At 58.6% G+C, this 16156-nt stretch overlaps 1 protein-coding gene across 8 annotated transcripts in view; it reads right to left on the bottom strand.

Moving 5' to 3' along the window:
- Positions 1-5573: 5573 nt before the first annotated feature.
- The window catches only part of ASCC2 (activating signal cointegrator 1 complex subunit 2), a 28504-nt gene continuing 17921 nt past the window's right edge, over positions 5574-16156 (bottom strand). For all 8 annotated transcript variants that reach the window (XM_014464818.2, XM_014464820.2, XM_014464821.2 and 5 more), the window contains 12 exons: positions 15896-15970; positions 15389-15496; positions 15092-15160; positions 14808-14882; positions 14311-14491; positions 12808-13022; positions 12045-12164; positions 8443-8536; positions 8178-8308; positions 7535-7634; positions 6650-6729; positions 5574-6118 (listed from right to left, as the gene is read on the bottom strand). In XM_014464818.2, the coding sequence (XP_014320304.1) occupies positions 5947-6118; positions 6650-6729; positions 7535-7634; positions 8178-8308; positions 8443-8536; positions 12045-12164; positions 12808-13022; positions 14311-14491; positions 14808-14882; positions 15092-15160; positions 15389-15496; positions 15896-15970 (1420 nt within the window). In that variant the 3' untranslated portion in view covers positions 5574-5946. The remainder of the gene's footprint in view (positions 6119-6649; positions 6730-7534; positions 7635-8177; positions 8309-8442; positions 8537-12044; positions 12165-12807; positions 13023-14310; positions 14492-14807; positions 14883-15091; positions 15161-15388; positions 15497-15895; positions 15971-16156) is intronic.

Below are 16156 nucleotides of genomic sequence, written 5' to 3'. Positions count from 1 at the left end.
AGTGAACCAACAGGGGCTCCCTGCATGGTCTTCAGGGGCCAGTGCGGAGCTTTGGGGATGGCTGTACAGAGGAATCACCCCGGTGTCCCCCACCCCACCCCTGCTGTTTAAAACCATGTTCACCGACATCCTCCCATCCCTCGAGGCCCACTCACTTTCCTGGGACCCCCTCGTGTCCCCGGGAAATCTCACTTCAGCATCTGACACTGTTCAGACCCCGGCAGCCACGTGTCATCCATCCGCAGGCAGCCCTTATCTCCGCCCCACACCTGTCGCCATGAAACCGACGCCTCTCTGCTCTGTCCCCCCTCCTGCCTGAGGTCTGGCCAGACTTGTCTCCCTCCCACACAGGTCTCCCCAGGGCTGCGATGCCCTGTGACTCCTTGTCACAGTGGCTCACTGAGTTTTCCTAATGAAACACCTTCTTCCCATGGGGGCCCCCCAAGGGGCAACCCTTCCTCCCACAGGCCCACAGGGGAGACTGGCAGAGCGGAGATTTGGAAAATACGTTCTGCTCGGCTTCCTGCTGTCCTCCTCTCCCCTGTCCCTCTGTCAATGGAGTCACTTGATCATATCAACAGAAGTATGGTGTTTAGAACAAAGGAGGTGACATGCCCTCTTTCCCATTCTTAGTCAACCACATGCGGAGGGAGAACCACCGATTGGCTGCCTCCTGCACGCCCCCTACTGGGGATCAAGTCCACAACCCAGGCACGTGCCCTTGACTGGAATCAAACCTGGGACCCTTCAGTCCCCTGCAGGCCGACACTCTGTCCACTGAGCCAGACCAGTCAGCGCAAGGTTCACTGCTTTTAGCATGTCCCCCAAGGCGTGATCTCACCTGACCCTTACAATCACCCGTGTCCATGAGGCAAGGACTGGGAGAACCATCGTCCCCACTTCTCACACGAAGAAACGGAGGCCCAGAGAGGCCAAGAGACAGACCAAAGCTTACACAGCTTATTGCAGTCCAGGGCCCAGCCCCCAGCCTGCTGGCCCTTCATCGCATGGTCCTGTCACCACCCCAGGCCACCTTTGTGACCAAAGGAGCAACAAAAAGGATGGGCATGTGAGGCCCGGGAATGTGACGTGTGAAGGAACGCTAGGTAGCTCAGACCAGGCGATGAGAGATGGGGTGAGAGTCTGCATGTAAACCCTGCAAGTACAATCCCTGAATGTCCAGGAATAATTAAATCGGTCCTCACCCCGCTGGGGGCCCCTTTTCTACCAGGCTCTTCTGTGAAAACCACTTTCAGGAGGAGAAAACCATAATTCCTGCCTGGGATGACAGCACACTTCAGGGACATGTCAGCGTGCGGAGGGTGGGCTCACGCAGCCAGAACAAGCATGTTTGGTGGCACGATTTCCTATTTGGAAAACGGGCATTAAGTGCCCGTTGTTTTTGGAATTCAGGGCACAGCAAGTGAAGCTTGGCACAGCCTCCCTGGCTGGCAAAGACCCACAGCAGCCCCGTGGATTCGTAAGCAGGGAAAGCTCCCCGCCCCCGGGGGAGGAGGGAGTATCCGAAATCCCAGGGCCTGCCACGGGGGAGGGGGTGGGGGGGAGGTTTGGAGGTTTGGAGGTTTACATAGGTTAAGAAATTGTGGGCTAGGTGCCCTTTAAGGCTCTCCGAGTTCTGCCAGTCTGTGTAAAATCCTCTGGATGATTATTGATTGTGGGAAGAGAGAATTTCCAGTCTGATGTGAAGTCAGAGCTTCATGCTCATCCTAAGACACTGCCACCCCCACCACACCAAGGGCTGGGATGGTCGTCTTCAGACCGATGGGTTAACCTCGGTTCAGGCTGCAGAATTGCCACAACCTCAGCCCGCAGCCGAGGCCCCTGCTGGCTGCTCCGGCACCTGTAGATTAATATTGATTTGTTGTTCCACTCAGACACACATTCACTGATTGATTCTTATATGTGCCCTGACCGGGGATCGAACCTGCAACCTTGGCGTATCCGGACGATGCTCCGACCAACCGAGTTACCCAACCAGGGCAGCACCTATAGGTTTAGGGAGACCTGATGCCGCCTGCCCCTCGCTCTAAGGGGTGATCTGGGGAGCTCCCCACGGGCCCTGGCCCCCCACTTCCCTCACTAACTACCCTTTCCCAGCGGGGTTCCCTGGGGCTCCCCAGCTCCTTCTGGCCATCCCCTAAGCATGTTCTGGGGTCCAGCACTCCCTCCTCACCTCTGCGTCCCCTCTCCCTCCTCTTGAATGTCAACTTCGTTTCAAGATAGGTTAATTCTCTCGCCTTGTCTTCCTCATTTTCCGTTCTTTCCACTGGCTGCCTCCCCTCTGCTTCATGGCAAGGCTGGGGCAGAGCTCCGAGGAGCTCCACTGCCTTAGCCTGGTCGATCTTGGCTGCTTGCCTGACACTGTGACCACCACCCTCAGCTTCTGGAAAGTCTCTTGGCGCTCAGCCACTTTCTGTTGACCTTGCCTCCTCATTTCTTCCTTTATTTATTAGCACTTAGCCAAACGGTTACTAATATTTTTTCCAAAAATGTCTTAACTCCATGAGGATGGGTACTAGGTCTTTCTCACACGTACCTGTGCAGCGCCTGCACACTTGTCCTCCCCTCCCCTGGCCCGCCCAGCCAGTCGGCCGAGCACCCATGCCCAAACCCTGAGGGCAGGCAGCAAACATTCAAAGCTAATGCTCTGGCCCAGCCTGTGTGGCTCAGTGGTTGAGCGTTGACCTATGAACCAGGAGGTCATGGTTCGATTCCTGGTCAGTGCACATGCCCGGGTTGCGGGCTCAGCCCCCAGTAGGGGGTGCACAGGAGCAGCCGATCAATGATTCTCTCTCATCATTGATGTTTCTATTTCTCACTCTCTCCCTTCCTGTCTGAAATCAATAAAAATATATTTTAAAAAAAGAACGCGGGCTCCAGGAGACAATCCTGGGACTGCATCCCTCCTTAGCCACTTGCTCAACATGTGACCTTGGGCAGGCTGTCTGCCTTCTCTCTTTTTTTTTAAAAATATTTTATTGATTTTTTACAGAGAGGAAGGGAGAAAGAGAGTTAGAAACATCGATCAGCTGCCTCCTGCACATCTCCTACTGGGGATGTGCCCGCAACCCAGGTACATGCCCTTGACCGGAATCGAACCTGGGACCCTTCAGTCCGCAGGCCGACGCTCTATCCACTGAGCCAAACCGGTTTTGGCATTGTCTGCCTTCTCTTAACCTCAATCTTCTCACCTGTGCCTGAGAAGTAACAAGACAAGGCAAGGAAAGAGCCCAGTGACACTCTGGCCATGCAGGTCCTCAGTAAGTATCTTTATTTTCACTACAATTCATCGTGGTCTCATCATCGTGTTCATTCATGCACATTCCCTTCCAGATGTGGTCTGTACGCAAAATCTTTTCTTTCTTTTTTTAACATTTTCACCAGCATGTATTCTGCTTTCAAACTTTAAAAAACAACATTCTTGAATATTTAGTTTCCCATGTGACTAGCATCGTTTCACTGACATATAAAATGGGGGTTCCACCCCCACCCCCCGGCATTTTTGGTGGGTTTGTTTTTATTTTTATTCCCTCCCTGTTTTATTTACCCCAAGCTCTTGGTGTAACAGGGACAGGCAGGTTCTTGACAACCATCTCCTCCTCCGGCTGCACCTGCTGGCTCAGGGGCCCTCAGAAAGGGTCTGCGTGCAGGCCCTGCCGCTAACTCGCCCTGGGCTCCGGGCAAGTCACTCCCTGTGCTCCCGGCTCCCTTCTATAAACAATGACGCGCTCTGTCCACCCACTCACAGCAGAGAAGCGCTGTCCAAACAAACATGCTAACCATCACTGCCACTCACGGACTAGAAACAAACACGAGTCTCTCTCAGAGGCACAAGGTCTTAAAAGCTTCCTGGGAAATGCCTGTCATGGTCATGTTCTCTGCCAGGGAACAGAGAAGGCACTTGAAAATTCTTGCTTCAGAAGCAGAAGTGGTGGGCCCCAGTGAGCCAGTAGGCGGGGTTCAGGGACCCCATCCCACTTCACTTAGCACGTCTGCCATTGCCCGTCTTAAACCTTGGGGCTGCCTCAGAGGATTTAACAGGCACCAAGTGTAAACCATTCATCTGGGCCAATGTACCCACTTTGCAGATGAGAAAACTGAGACCCTATGAGGCGAAGGGTGTGCCTGCCAGCACCATTCTGCATGACCCTGAGCTGTTTCCAAAGCATCCCTGAAAGGGTGGCCTCAAGATCTGGAATGAGAAAGCATGCAGATCCTCCAGGGAGGCTCAATTGGCCTGGCGGGACGTTCTGGAAAATTGGAAAAATCCCTTCTGTCTTCTCAAGGCCTTTAAACCAGGAAGCGGGTGCGGCCTGGACACCACTCTGGTGGTCAGGAGGTGCAGACGGCAGAGTGAAAGTGAGAGGGGCCAAGCGAACAGTAACAGGTACGACATGTAAAGGCCGGGAGCTCCCTGACCCGCCTCCCTTTGCTCCAGGGACGAGCTGGGCCAGTGACAGAAAAAGAAGGGCCCCTGCCCCGGCCCTGGCAAATGCCAGCAGAAGGAAATAGCCCTCCTGCCACCTGGCGGGGTGGCTGCCCGGGGCCTGATCTCAGCTAATTCGGCAGCGCGAGGGGAGGACACCACCCCATATCAGCTCTGCGTCTCCAACGCACCCAGAGACCGGGCGCGACGTGGAAGAATTGCCATCGATTTTCACTCGAGCGGGCTGACCGCACACAACCAATCTGCCAAGGGCCTGTCTGCCCCGCTGCTTCCCGCTCATCCTAACCACATGCAAATGAACTGTCCTGGCAACCAGAGCGACCGTCAAGGCCCAGCTGGGCAGGGGCCCTGGCTTCTGCTGCTCGGATCAGCCCAGCGAACACCCCGCTGCTGACCGCCATTGTGCAGCCACATTCTGAAGGCCCGGGAATCGGGATGGCGGCAGCTGCTGCCACGCTCGGAGCCGGTTGGCCATGCCGGGTAGGGGGCTATGGGGAACTAGGCCCAAGTCCCACTCGCTCCAACAGGGCCTGGCAGTAACATCCTCACTTGCTTCTTCTGATCTCCGGCCCCTCATTTTTGGAGGATTTATGATATACGCACAACCAGGAGGCACTGAGTTCTGGTCCTGGCTGTGAGCTGGCCAAGTGTCCTCAGGCCAGCAGAGATGGAGGGGACACCACCCAGGGGGCCGGGGCCTTAGAGGCCAGGGGTCCGCCTGCGTGTCCATCCCTGTTCGCCCACTTCCTAGCTATGGCCCAGGCCGGCACCGTCGGCTCAGGGCCTCCCCTTCCTCATCTGTGCTCTGGAGCTGACAACGGGGCATGCCTCCTCGGGGGCAGGTGGTGGGGACTAAGAGAGAACAGACAGGACTGCAGGGCCTCACACCCCCAGTCCTTTCTTCCACAAGCAGGAGCTGGAGGTTCAGAGAAGGGAGTGATGTTCTCAGGGACACACAGCAAGGCAGAGCGGCATTGAGAGGGGAGCCACGTGAGGCAAGCACGAGGGGCTGATGGGAAGAACCCGGAGACGTCCTGCCCTCCTCAGTGGCTGTCACGGGAGGATGGGACGCGGGGACGGCGGGTCACGGGCACGTCGTGGATGATTGCTTAAAAGGGTCAAACGCTTTATTCGCAGGCCTTTTTTGTTTGGAATACACAGGTTTCCTGCCGTCCAGAGAAAAGGGAAGCGGTGTCTGGCTGCAAGAGGTTTTGGGCCTCGCCTTGGGGCTCTGTCCCTCCCTTCTGCCTGCTGCTGGCCCAGGGGCTCCTCTGCTGTGGGATAAGGCACTGTGTGTTCTGCAAGAGGGTGCTCACGGCTGGCTGGTGGACAACGAGGCGGCCTTCTCAGGGGCTGCAAAGCTGAGGCTGCTGAGGGGTCGAGTTGAACTTGGGTCTCTGGCGAGGAGGCCTCGAGCTATGGAAACAGCCTGGCGGGCTTGGCACCGCTGCCTCCTCGCAGGCCCTGGCGTGGCGGCTTCAGGAGGGAATCATGCCTTTATTTCGTTTGCGGTCGGCCATGGTTCTCCGGTTGTGATTGGCTCGTGTCGACTTGTTCGCTTCCTTCTTCCTGCGTTCCTGGGTTGTCTCACGGTTCTGCCCGTGGCCCCGGGGGCTGCCGGCCACAGCTGCTGAGCTGTCATGTCGGTACCTAAGGGAGGAACGACCCATCCCCAGGAGAACTATCAGCCAGAGGAGCTCCGCTAGGAAGAGCCCCGGCCTTCCTTGAAGATCCCTGGGAAAGGGCGCATCTTGGGCCAGGCCCCCCATGCCCCCCCTTCCAGCGGGAGGAGAAGTGGAGCCTCTCGGGGGCGGGGCTCGGGGCCCTGGCAGCTCTGCCTGGTGATTTCTCTTCTCTGAGCCTAGCCTGCGGATGGGACCCTGGCTAGGCGGTGAGGAAGGACCAGCTAGTGGGCAGCCCACACTAGGGGAGGAGGAAGGCTTGGGGATGGGTCCCCTTCTCCATCCGGGGCCTGGTGCTGGCAGCTGCCAAAGACCAAGTGCCCTTCTGGGCTCTTTCAGTGTTACAGTCTGCCTGACACCAGCCAGCAGGCTGGACACATCGGGCTCTCACACGAGGGGACACGCCCTCAGCGTCTGTCAAGTACGGGGTGTTAGGGTGGGCCGCAGAGCTGGGCCACCTGGACTTCCCTCCCACCAGAAACAGCTCCTGAATGCTCACCCCTTCCTGGCGAGAAAGGCCATGCGCCTGGCTTCTGCCTTCTCCCGTAGCACCGCAGGGTCCTGCACAAAATGGTCGGGCTGCGGAGGGGAGGGGGAGAGAGAATCACGCGTCGTCCCAGATGCCCAAGCTGCGGCGAGACGCACTGACTGAATCTCGTCGATGCCTCCATGCCAGGAGCTGGGGGAGCCACAGCAGGGCAGGGCCCGGCCCCAAAACGCCGCCTCTGTCCCTTCCCCCAATTGCCCAAGGGGGAGGCGGCACTAGGGACTGAGGGTCCCGGACGGCATGGTGGGGGGGTGACTATAGCTGGAACATAACGACAAATGGGAGCGATGGGGGCTGGTGGCCTGGCCCTGGACCCATCTGAATTTATCACCCTGGTGGGGGCCCGAGGGGACCCAGGGGCCCTGGGCTGCCCCTCCATTCAACCTGAGCATCACGGCTTTTCACTGTCCTCTGTGTTGAGGTTCTAGTTAGATTTTATTTGAAGAAAACGTTTAGCTGCTAAAAAAATAAAATTTTCAAACCCACCAGCCCAGATGGTCTCCCAGGGCCCGTGGGCTCTGAGGCTTCTCTGATTTTAGAAATTGCCATCCTGGGCACGGAGGCAGGCAGCTGCCCTCTCCCGGCCCCCGGCTCCTGGGCCGAGGGAACCCAGCAGCTTAAAGGCCCGGCCTCTGATCCATTCCCTGGGCCCTCCCTGGGCAGCGGAGGCGAGTCCGAAGCTAGCAGCTCTCCGAGCAGACATCTGGGCTTGAAGGTGCCCTCTCCGCCGGCAGTGAGGCGGGGCTGCCTCCAGGCCAACAGGATGGGGTACAGTGCTCTCCACTGCCCTTTAGAGCTGCGCCCTCCTCCCTCATCCGCCACCTGCCGAGGAGGTACCTTGGGGGCCTCATCTTCAGCTTCCTCCTCCTCCTCGTCATCCTCCTCCTGCCCTTCTGTGGGCACTTTGGTTCTTAGCACTTGAGGGATGGTGAAGGGCCTACGGTTTAGAGAGAAGGTCAAATCAAAGGCAACATTAAACTCAGAGCCTCAGGGCAGAGGGAACGGGGCGGGTGAGGGGCCCGATGGGACAGGCTGGGGAGGCTGGGAAAAACCAAAGTGCCTTTCCCGCCGGCTCTGCTCCAGCCCCCGGATTCTCTGAGGGTCCCAGGGTCTGATGTACAGGCTTGGGGGGGACTGAGCGTGGGCCGGGGGCTCTCTAGTTCACTTTTCATCTGTATTGGGTAATCTCCATCTAAACCCACTGGGAAAGGCTTTCTGCAATTGAGAACAGTGTGAAAATACTGCATGAAGTTAAATTAGGGGACCCACTGAGGGTGGGTTGGACCAACCAGCCAAGGGGGTGACTGGCTGGAGAGAGCACTGGACTCGGAGTTTGGGCCCTGGTTCTGCCACTGACGTGCTCATGTGATCAGGGCCTCGGCCTCCCCACGTGTATAAACAAGAGGCTCTGGGAGAGCCCGGGGGCCCGAAAGCCAGGCTGCCCCCGGAATTCCACCCTCTACCTGCCCCGTGGCCTCACCGGCGGCTGATGAGCTCATCGTCGGAGTCGGCATCGTTGGCGCCCACCTGGTTGCCATCATACGTGTCGTCATACTCATCCTCATAGTCATCGCCCCGGTAGGACAGGCCCTCGCCTGGCTGCAGTGGCACCTGCAGTGGCAGACGCGTGGGTCAGAGGGGCCCAGGGCCGCTGGTCTCCCCAGCCAGTCGGAGCCCCGCAGCCCGGCACCCACCTCCTCCACCACCACACGGTACTGCTCGGAGCCCCGCAGCCCGGCACCCACCTCCTCCACCACCACACGGTACTGCTCGTAGCGCTGCCGCTGCGCTGCCACCTCCCGCTTGTCGTTCAGCAGGCTCCTCGCGTTCTCCTCCTTCCTGGCGTTGAGCGGAAGCACCGAAGGAGAGAGGAAAGGACCATCAGGCTCCGGAGGCTGTGTCCAGGGTCCAGAGAGACCGTGGGCTCCCTTCTTCACCCTCAGGCCAGAGCAAACGGGAACGACTTCTACCCAGCCCAGGCGGGGTGTGGGGGGGTGGGACTCACCGCTGCTGGTGCCCATGTGCCCGGGCCCAGAGCTTTAGAGGGCAACCCAGGAGCAGCTGTTAGAATATAAAACAGCCCTGACTGGTTTGGCTCAGTGGATAGAGCGTCGGCCTACAGACTCAAAGGTCCCAGGTTCGATTCCAGTCAAGGACATGTACCTTGGTTGTGGGCATGTACCAGCAGGGGGTGTGCAGGAGGCAGCTGATTGATGTTTCTAACTCTCTATCCCTCCCCCTTCTTCTCTGTAAAAAATCAATAAAACATACTTTAAAAAAAAGAAGAATATAAAACACCCTTTAACCAGAAAATTCCCCTTCGGGGCACCCGCCCTAGAGAAACGCTGGCTGTGTGCACCAAGAGGTCTGCCGGGGGATTTTCTGTTTTCAGCATCGTTTGTGAATCGTGAAAATGGAAAGCAACCAATGCCCATCACCAGTGAGATGCTAAATGACCTGGGACACATCTCTACCACCACACGCCGTGTGGCAGCTCTCAAGAATGACGTCGATCTGCTTATGCGGATGGAGAAAGAATTCTGAGGAGGAAAAACCCGGCTACAGAAAATGCATACAGCACGATCCCATCTGTACGAAAGGCTGAAAGTAAGACTGTCTGTTCCTGTGGGCACGTCTGTACCTGTGTGTGTAAACGCACAGAGGGGTAGTGAGCCTCACCCAATGACAGTGGGCACTCCCGGAAGGGTCCGGGGTGTGTGAATCTTTTAAAACAAACATTTAAGAAGGAGCAAGGCCACATGGGGTTTTCCTACTGAGCTCACGGGAGCCCCAGGGGATCTTTGGGGTGTGAGGGTCAGGAGGGGTCCTGACCTCTTCCTTTCACCCCCACTTCACCATGGCGGCCTTCTCATTGGCCTGTGTTCAATCTTGCATGTCATATCGCACGGGGAAAAATGCCTGTAAGTTCATTCCTGACGTGTCACAGATGAGGGAGCGCGGGTGCAGGGCTGGGGAGGGACTGCCTGGGAAGGCCATGAGCTAGCACAGCCGCAATGGGGACTCAGGCTTCTTGACTCATAGCTCGGCGAATCTGTCGAAAAACCTGGCTTGTCAGACACGGAGGCCTGTGGAATGCAGTTTTGAGCCCTGCAGGGGAAAATCAATATGAGATGCTAGGCAAGAAAGTCCAGCTTAGCTGTGAAATCAGGCCTCTGGAATGTACCGAGGGTAAGGGGGTGGGAGTGGGAAGAGACACAAAGCCATACGCGGCCTCCATCAAAACCTTCTATGAACTGGCTTTTGATACAAGCAGGGGTAGGCGCCTGCATCTGTGGGGCTGTCTGCCGCGGAGCCTGGGGCAGGTCGGGACTGCAGCCTCCAGCGTAGGACTGGACTTCTCTCAGCAGCTTTTACTAAGGGCCTACTATGTGCCAGGCAGGATACTAGCGCTGAGTTGGGGCGAGATTCAGACAAGAGTAGATATGGGTCTGACTTCATGGACTCACAGTCTAGTGAGGGTGACAGGCAAATAGACAGCATGGAGTGTGCCGCATGGAAGCCAGCCCTGGGAGTTCAAGTGTGACCTGCCTGTGCTACTTCATTTCTCCTGTGCTCCTGAGGGCAGGGCCAGGACCCTGAGCCCTCTGCCCTCCCCAGATTAGGACAGGTGTCCCCACCAAGCCCCTCACGCCCCACCCCAGCCCCTCCCCCCCTTGATCACTGCGTGCTGCATGGCCTGCCTTTCCCACGGTCTCTGTGCCGTTTTAGGGCGAAGCCTGGGTGCCCTGTTCACGTCGTCTCCCTACTGTTGAGCTCAGGATCCAGCGCTGGTAAATTGCTTAATAAATATTTGCTGAATGAATAAATAATGAGTACACGGACAAAGGCTTTGCCTCTTTGCAAACCTCAGCCCTGGGCTACCCGGCACAATGAGTTCAGTAAACAGCTGCCACCCTAGGAGCGGGGGCGCAGCCCTCCCCGTCTGCCCCTTTACCCACAGTCCAAGCTACCGAGGCTCCTTCTGGCCTGGAACAGTGGCCACTGAAGCAGGAGACCATTTCTGGCCTCGGATCTGGGGCTGTTGCAATGTGTGTGACTAAGCAGATTCCAATTGCTTCCTGTCCAGCCAGCCAGATGACTTTATAGCTGGCCTATGCCTGCTCTCCAGCACTGGGCCAGCCAAGCTCCCGGCGGCCCTGGGGGGGGAAGTCGCACGGGCGCCTCACTGCAGCAGCAGCTTGCGATTCTGCCTCTGGGGATCCTGTCGTAAGGACCGGCAGGTCCCCACCCTGTCTGAACGGCACTGTCTCCATCATATGCCGGGGAAAGGGCAGGCTGTGCTCGCCCAGCGGTGCCCAGAGTTCTGGATTTCATCAAACACCACCCCGTAGGGGAACTTTGGGAGACGAGCACAGTGTTGTCAACGTCTTATTTTTGCCTTCTCTACTATGCTGTCCCCTCTACCATCACAGCCGACTCTCAGTCCCTCCCAGGGGCTCCCCTTCCAAAGTCAGGTGATCTTTCCAGAACAAAGTGCACTGGCCCGTGGGACCATCGCCATCTCCCCATGGCCTCGGGGCCGCTGCCCCGCTGTGCTCTCTGCGCGGAAGCTTCTCCTCCCCCGCTCTGCACGGACCCTTCCCCCTTCCTCCCCTGGTCCCATGTCACTGCCTCAGAGGAGCCTTCCTGCCTGGATTGCTCGAAGCCCCTGCCAGCGGCGTGGAGGTCTGCTCGCTCCGCCTGTAGCACCTGTTACAACCGACTTCACGTTGCCGATCAATGAACTGATTAGTACAAACGCATGTGGGCAGGGGCATGTCTGTTTCACTCCCCGCTACGTCCCAGCACCTAAGCAATCCAGGGCCAGGGAGGCCAGAGCTCCGGGCAGCTACTTGTTGGCTGAATGAATACATTGCGAATGGTCTTTCAACGCCAAGAAAGTAGGAAGGACATAAACTAAAAGTACAGTATGTGAAGGGCCTTCAATGGAACACGCTCGCCTTCGGGAAAGCTCGCTCAGGGCGGGTCCTTACTCTCCTCCTTTGGCCGCAGCCTGGAGGAGTCAGGTCTCGGGGAGACTTTCTAAGGAGCCCTGCCCAGCTCCCCACCCAGAGGCCCAACAATGCCAGGCGAAGGGGAGAGTTTGGGCCCTCTGACCTTTTGCTATCAACGAGGAGGACTCACTAAAATCAATTTTTAACTGTTGTGATGATTCTGAAATACAATTGTTAAAGAACCTGCACCCAGCTGAAAAAACAAGCAAGCAAGACAGGTCTGGGGCTGCCAGGGAGCCCTGTCTCCTAAAGATGAAGCCATGGTTTCTCTCTCGTTCTCGCTGCGCTTGCGGAGTTGGGGTGCCTGCAACCCCGCAGCCCCCTGCACTCACCTCCTGCCCTTGTGTACCCGGCTCAGGTCCACTGAGTCCCTGCTGAACACGTCAAACTCATCGTTCTGGAAGACGTTGTGACGCGATGCCAGCAGAGGCGTCGGGTCGGGCTTTATTTCTCTGGGGGGAGCGGGCACAGAAAACAGTGTAAGGGGGACTTGCCGGCTCATGCCCACCTGTACCCCACTCCCCCTTACCACTCGCCTTCAACAGCCACACCTGGGACACAATCTAAACACCTGCCCTCTCTGGCCCCTGCCTGGAATGACCCGCACCTTACCCAAGGCTCCCCTCAGTCCCGCTGCCCATTCACACCGATTTTCTTAAAAGTCCCCTCCCTCATTTGCTGCTCACGACAGCCCTAGGAGATAGGCAGCCAGAGATCACTCGACCTCTTTGTGCCTCAGTGCCTTCATCTGTAAAATGGGCACAAAGAGGCTGAAAAGCTTGTCCAAAGGCAGAGCTAACTCAATCCACTTGTTTGATAAACATCATTTGTTCATGGAAGAAATACCCATTCACACACTCATTCGTGCTGCCCCACGGGCTCCTAGGGAAGCAGTGGGCCAAACTCAGAAAGGGTCGATATGGAGGAAGTGAGAAACTTTGCTGCCCTTCCTCAGGGATCTCCTGGGAAGTGGCAACGACGGGGAAGAGTGGGAAGCAGAGGAGCGAAGACGGGGCCCTGACAAGGCCCGCAGAGCGCCTCTGGCCAGGCCCCGGGCAGGCGGGCGGCCAGGAGCCTCCTCCCGCGTCTCCCCACCTGTCCAGGCCGCGGTCCAGCTGGCTGAGGGCAGGGGCCAGCCGCTCCTCCAGGATGTCGTTGATCACCTGCTCCGGGTCATAGCCGTAGTGCTCCAGGCAGGCCAGGATGAAGCCCTCCCCGAGGTCCGGGAGCAGGTCCTTCACTTGGGAGATGAGCGAGTCCAGCTCCACACCACTCACGGGGGGGCCCAGGGCGGCAGCGGCCCCCAAGCACTGGGGGAAGCGGGAAAGGTGAGGCCAGGTGCGAGCTGGGGCAACAGGCCCCCAACAGCACTGGACCAGGAATCCGGGGACCTGGTGCCAGTCCTGGCCCTTATAGCCATCGGCCCTTTGCCAAGTGCCAAGTCGCTCCGAGCCTCCGCTCCCTCCCTGTGGGAAGGGGCTCTAGGACTGACCAGCCGAGCTGCTTCCGGCCTCCGAGCCTCAGCCTCCTCCTCATGAACAAGCACTCATACACCACCCGCCTCAGAGGTCGACTCTCCATACACAGTCTCGGCTTCTACTAGCCCAGGTCCCTTCACGCTAACCAGGGGCGGCTGGCCATGGGGGGACACAGCCACAGTCCCGGGCCGTGGGGTGATGCTTCCCTGTAATCAGATGCTTCTCAGTAAGGGAGCCCGTTTACAGACTGCTTGATGTGGCTTAATTTTGTCAGGCTTTTCATTTACGGAAATTCCCAAATAAAAGACAACAAAACCTTCCCTGACTCAGATAAGCAGCCGAATGGGGAGGGGGGTGGACAGAGGTGAAGGGCTGTCACTCCCCAAGGCCCTGCGACAGTGAGGGCACGGGGCTCTGAGAAGCATGTCAGTGTCTATTAACGAGGCACCAAGGGCCGGCCACGTGCAGGGAGCGCCACGCAGCCGCCCTGGGAGTCCCAACAACCTCAGGGAGGAGGAATGGCGATGAGCCCCACCTGACAGATGAGGAACCAAGGCTCGGAGTGGGTGACGCTGCCAAAGGCCACACGGCTGGCGAGGGGCAGGACCCCAATAGACCCCTGAGCTGCCTGACTCCAGAGACTGTGTGGTCTTACTCCCCAAGTCACGCTGCCTCCAGTCCTGGGCTCAGCACAGCCACGGACCTGGTGGCTCTGGAAAAGCCTGAGAGGCAGCAGGAGAGGAGAGGCTCCCACACGGGCTCTGCGGGCCCGCAGCCCTATGGAGGGGCTTCCAGGGGCCACGCAGTGAGACCTGGCACCGCACCAGCTGCAGCCAGAGCAGCGCCACGGGACCTGCTCAGAGGATGGCTGCATCTGATGGGGGGAAACTGAGGCTGTGACAGCTTAGGAGACCAGCTCTCCTTGACCGGCCCAGCACGCCCAGCTCAGGACCCTCTGAGGCAGCACAGGCTGACAGGCAGGGCAAGGCTGCCCATTCCAAACCCGCCCCCCCCACAACCGGGGCAGAAACCAAGAAGGGAGGTTTCCGCTGCCCCAACCCCTCAGACAGGATGAGGACAGGAGCGGCTGCCACGGGAGAAAGCGCCACTCCAGACACACCTCCTCTTCCTCCGAGTTCTCCGGGTGTGAGGCCGGTCCACTGACTGGCTCCGCGGTCGCCCCGACGCCATTAAGATCCTCGGCCACTGGGGGGTCTTTCGCGTCTGTGGGTTTCCGTCGGTCCACCCCTTCCCACGCACTCTCTACCGCCTGGAGGATGTAGGCAGCCCGTGTCTCATCTCTGAGGATGTGTTAAGGGGTCTCTCTTGGGGTCATAGCCTCTCTGCCCCCTCAGCTCAGAGGCAGCAGCTTCATTTCTCAATCCCTCCCCAGCATCTGATCACGTGGCTGCTGACAGGGCTGTCTGGGATGCACCCCGGGCGGCAGCAAGGCACCTGGGCTGCATGAGGAACCGGGCTCGGGCCTGGGCAGGGGCCCGGGGGAAGCAGCTGCCTGTGTGTTCTCGGGTCAACCGCCCTCTGCTCCCCTGGGCCCCGGCAGCCCACCTCTGGCCTGGTCAGGCCAGGTCCCCATCCCCGGGGCAGTGAGAAGGATACAAGACGGACGAGGCCTGCTGCAGCAAGCTGACGTCATCGGCCACCGGGAAGAGCGCATCGTAGTCCCGGAGGAACCTGCCAGACAGACAGCAGATGGGAGGGGAGGGCTGGGGCCACAGGGGCACTGGCCTGCTGTGGGCCACACCCCGTGTCTGCTGCCCAACCACAGATTCCAGAACCTTAGACCGCGGTGATTACGGCAGGGGCTCTGTTATGCAAGGTCTGTGGGGACTGATGAGGCACCATGGGCCTGTCCCGCTGCTGGTTCCAGCTCAGCCACACACCTCTTCTCCTGCAGCAAAGAGCTGAAGATCTGCAGGAACTCTTCGATGAAGCCCTGAATGTTGTCACAGCTGCAACAGGACAGCAGGGATGAGCTCAGCCAACGCAGATGATCCACAGTTCCTTCCCGCCCGCCCCGCCCTGCGCAAGGCCTCCGGCCAGTTGGAGGAAAGAGGCTTTTTCTTGGTTTCCCTTCCTGCTCAGCGATGGAGGCAGGAGAGGGGGCAGATCGTGAGGGCGATGGCCCTGCTGGGCTGGGGCGGAGGCTTTCCACCTGGGGGCGGCGCCCAAGGGCTCACCTGCTTTCTAGGATGGGGAGAAGGCAGATCTGGTACAGGAGGATGTGAAAAACCTCCAGCAGCTTCTTCCTGGAGTGGGACAGCCTCTGCCACAGGTCACCCAGCAGCCTTTGAAGGCCGAGGGGAAGAGAGAAATAGGGATTTGAGAGACTAATCCCACTCCACCCAGCTCCACCCCATGCACGCCCTGGGCTGAGCAGGCCTCACAGCTCACTGCTGACAGCAGCGGGGAAAAGGCCACAGGCTCTGAGGCTGGCTGGTTCCAGGGTCACTTCTAGTTCAAACGGTGGGCCCGGAAGCAGCGGGCCGTCAGCACGAGCTTAGAGCACAGCTGAGGGGAAAGGGCTGCGATGCCGGGGCCAGGAGGCTGCTGGGTAGGGACGCACCAGCCAAAGGCGCGTGGTCCTTGGTCCCACCCGTTGCCTTGGAGACGGGGATGCTGAAGCAGGGCCTGTGCTCCGGCTTCTCTCACCCACAGCACCACCCAGAGTTTTGTCCCCGCCTCACCTGCTGTCTTCGAGCCTCCTCTTCTTAATTGCAGACTCCAGCTCGGGAATTGCTATTTCGTAAAAGGAAGCGAGTCTGTGGAGGACACGTGGGTAAAGGCTACGTTCGTTCATAAACACGACACGTCACGAGGAAAGCAGAGCAAACCCGAGGGAGGAGGAAGGCGCACTTCTTGCTCCCAAGTTATCTCCACAGTTTTCTCCGGGGACGACCCTGGCTCTTCCCCACGCTCACCCCAGCCTGTCCCGCTGTGCGGGTCCC

Source organism: Myotis lucifugus, unplaced genomic scaffold (genome assembly GCF_000147115.1).
Source record: "Myotis lucifugus unplaced genomic scaffold, Myoluc2.0 scaffold_269, whole genome shotgun sequence".
Taxonomy (NCBI): domain Eukaryota; kingdom Metazoa; phylum Chordata; class Mammalia; order Chiroptera; family Vespertilionidae; genus Myotis; species Myotis lucifugus.
Note: the sequence above shows the minus strand (reverse complement) of the source record. Positions and strands in the feature narration are given on the sequence as shown.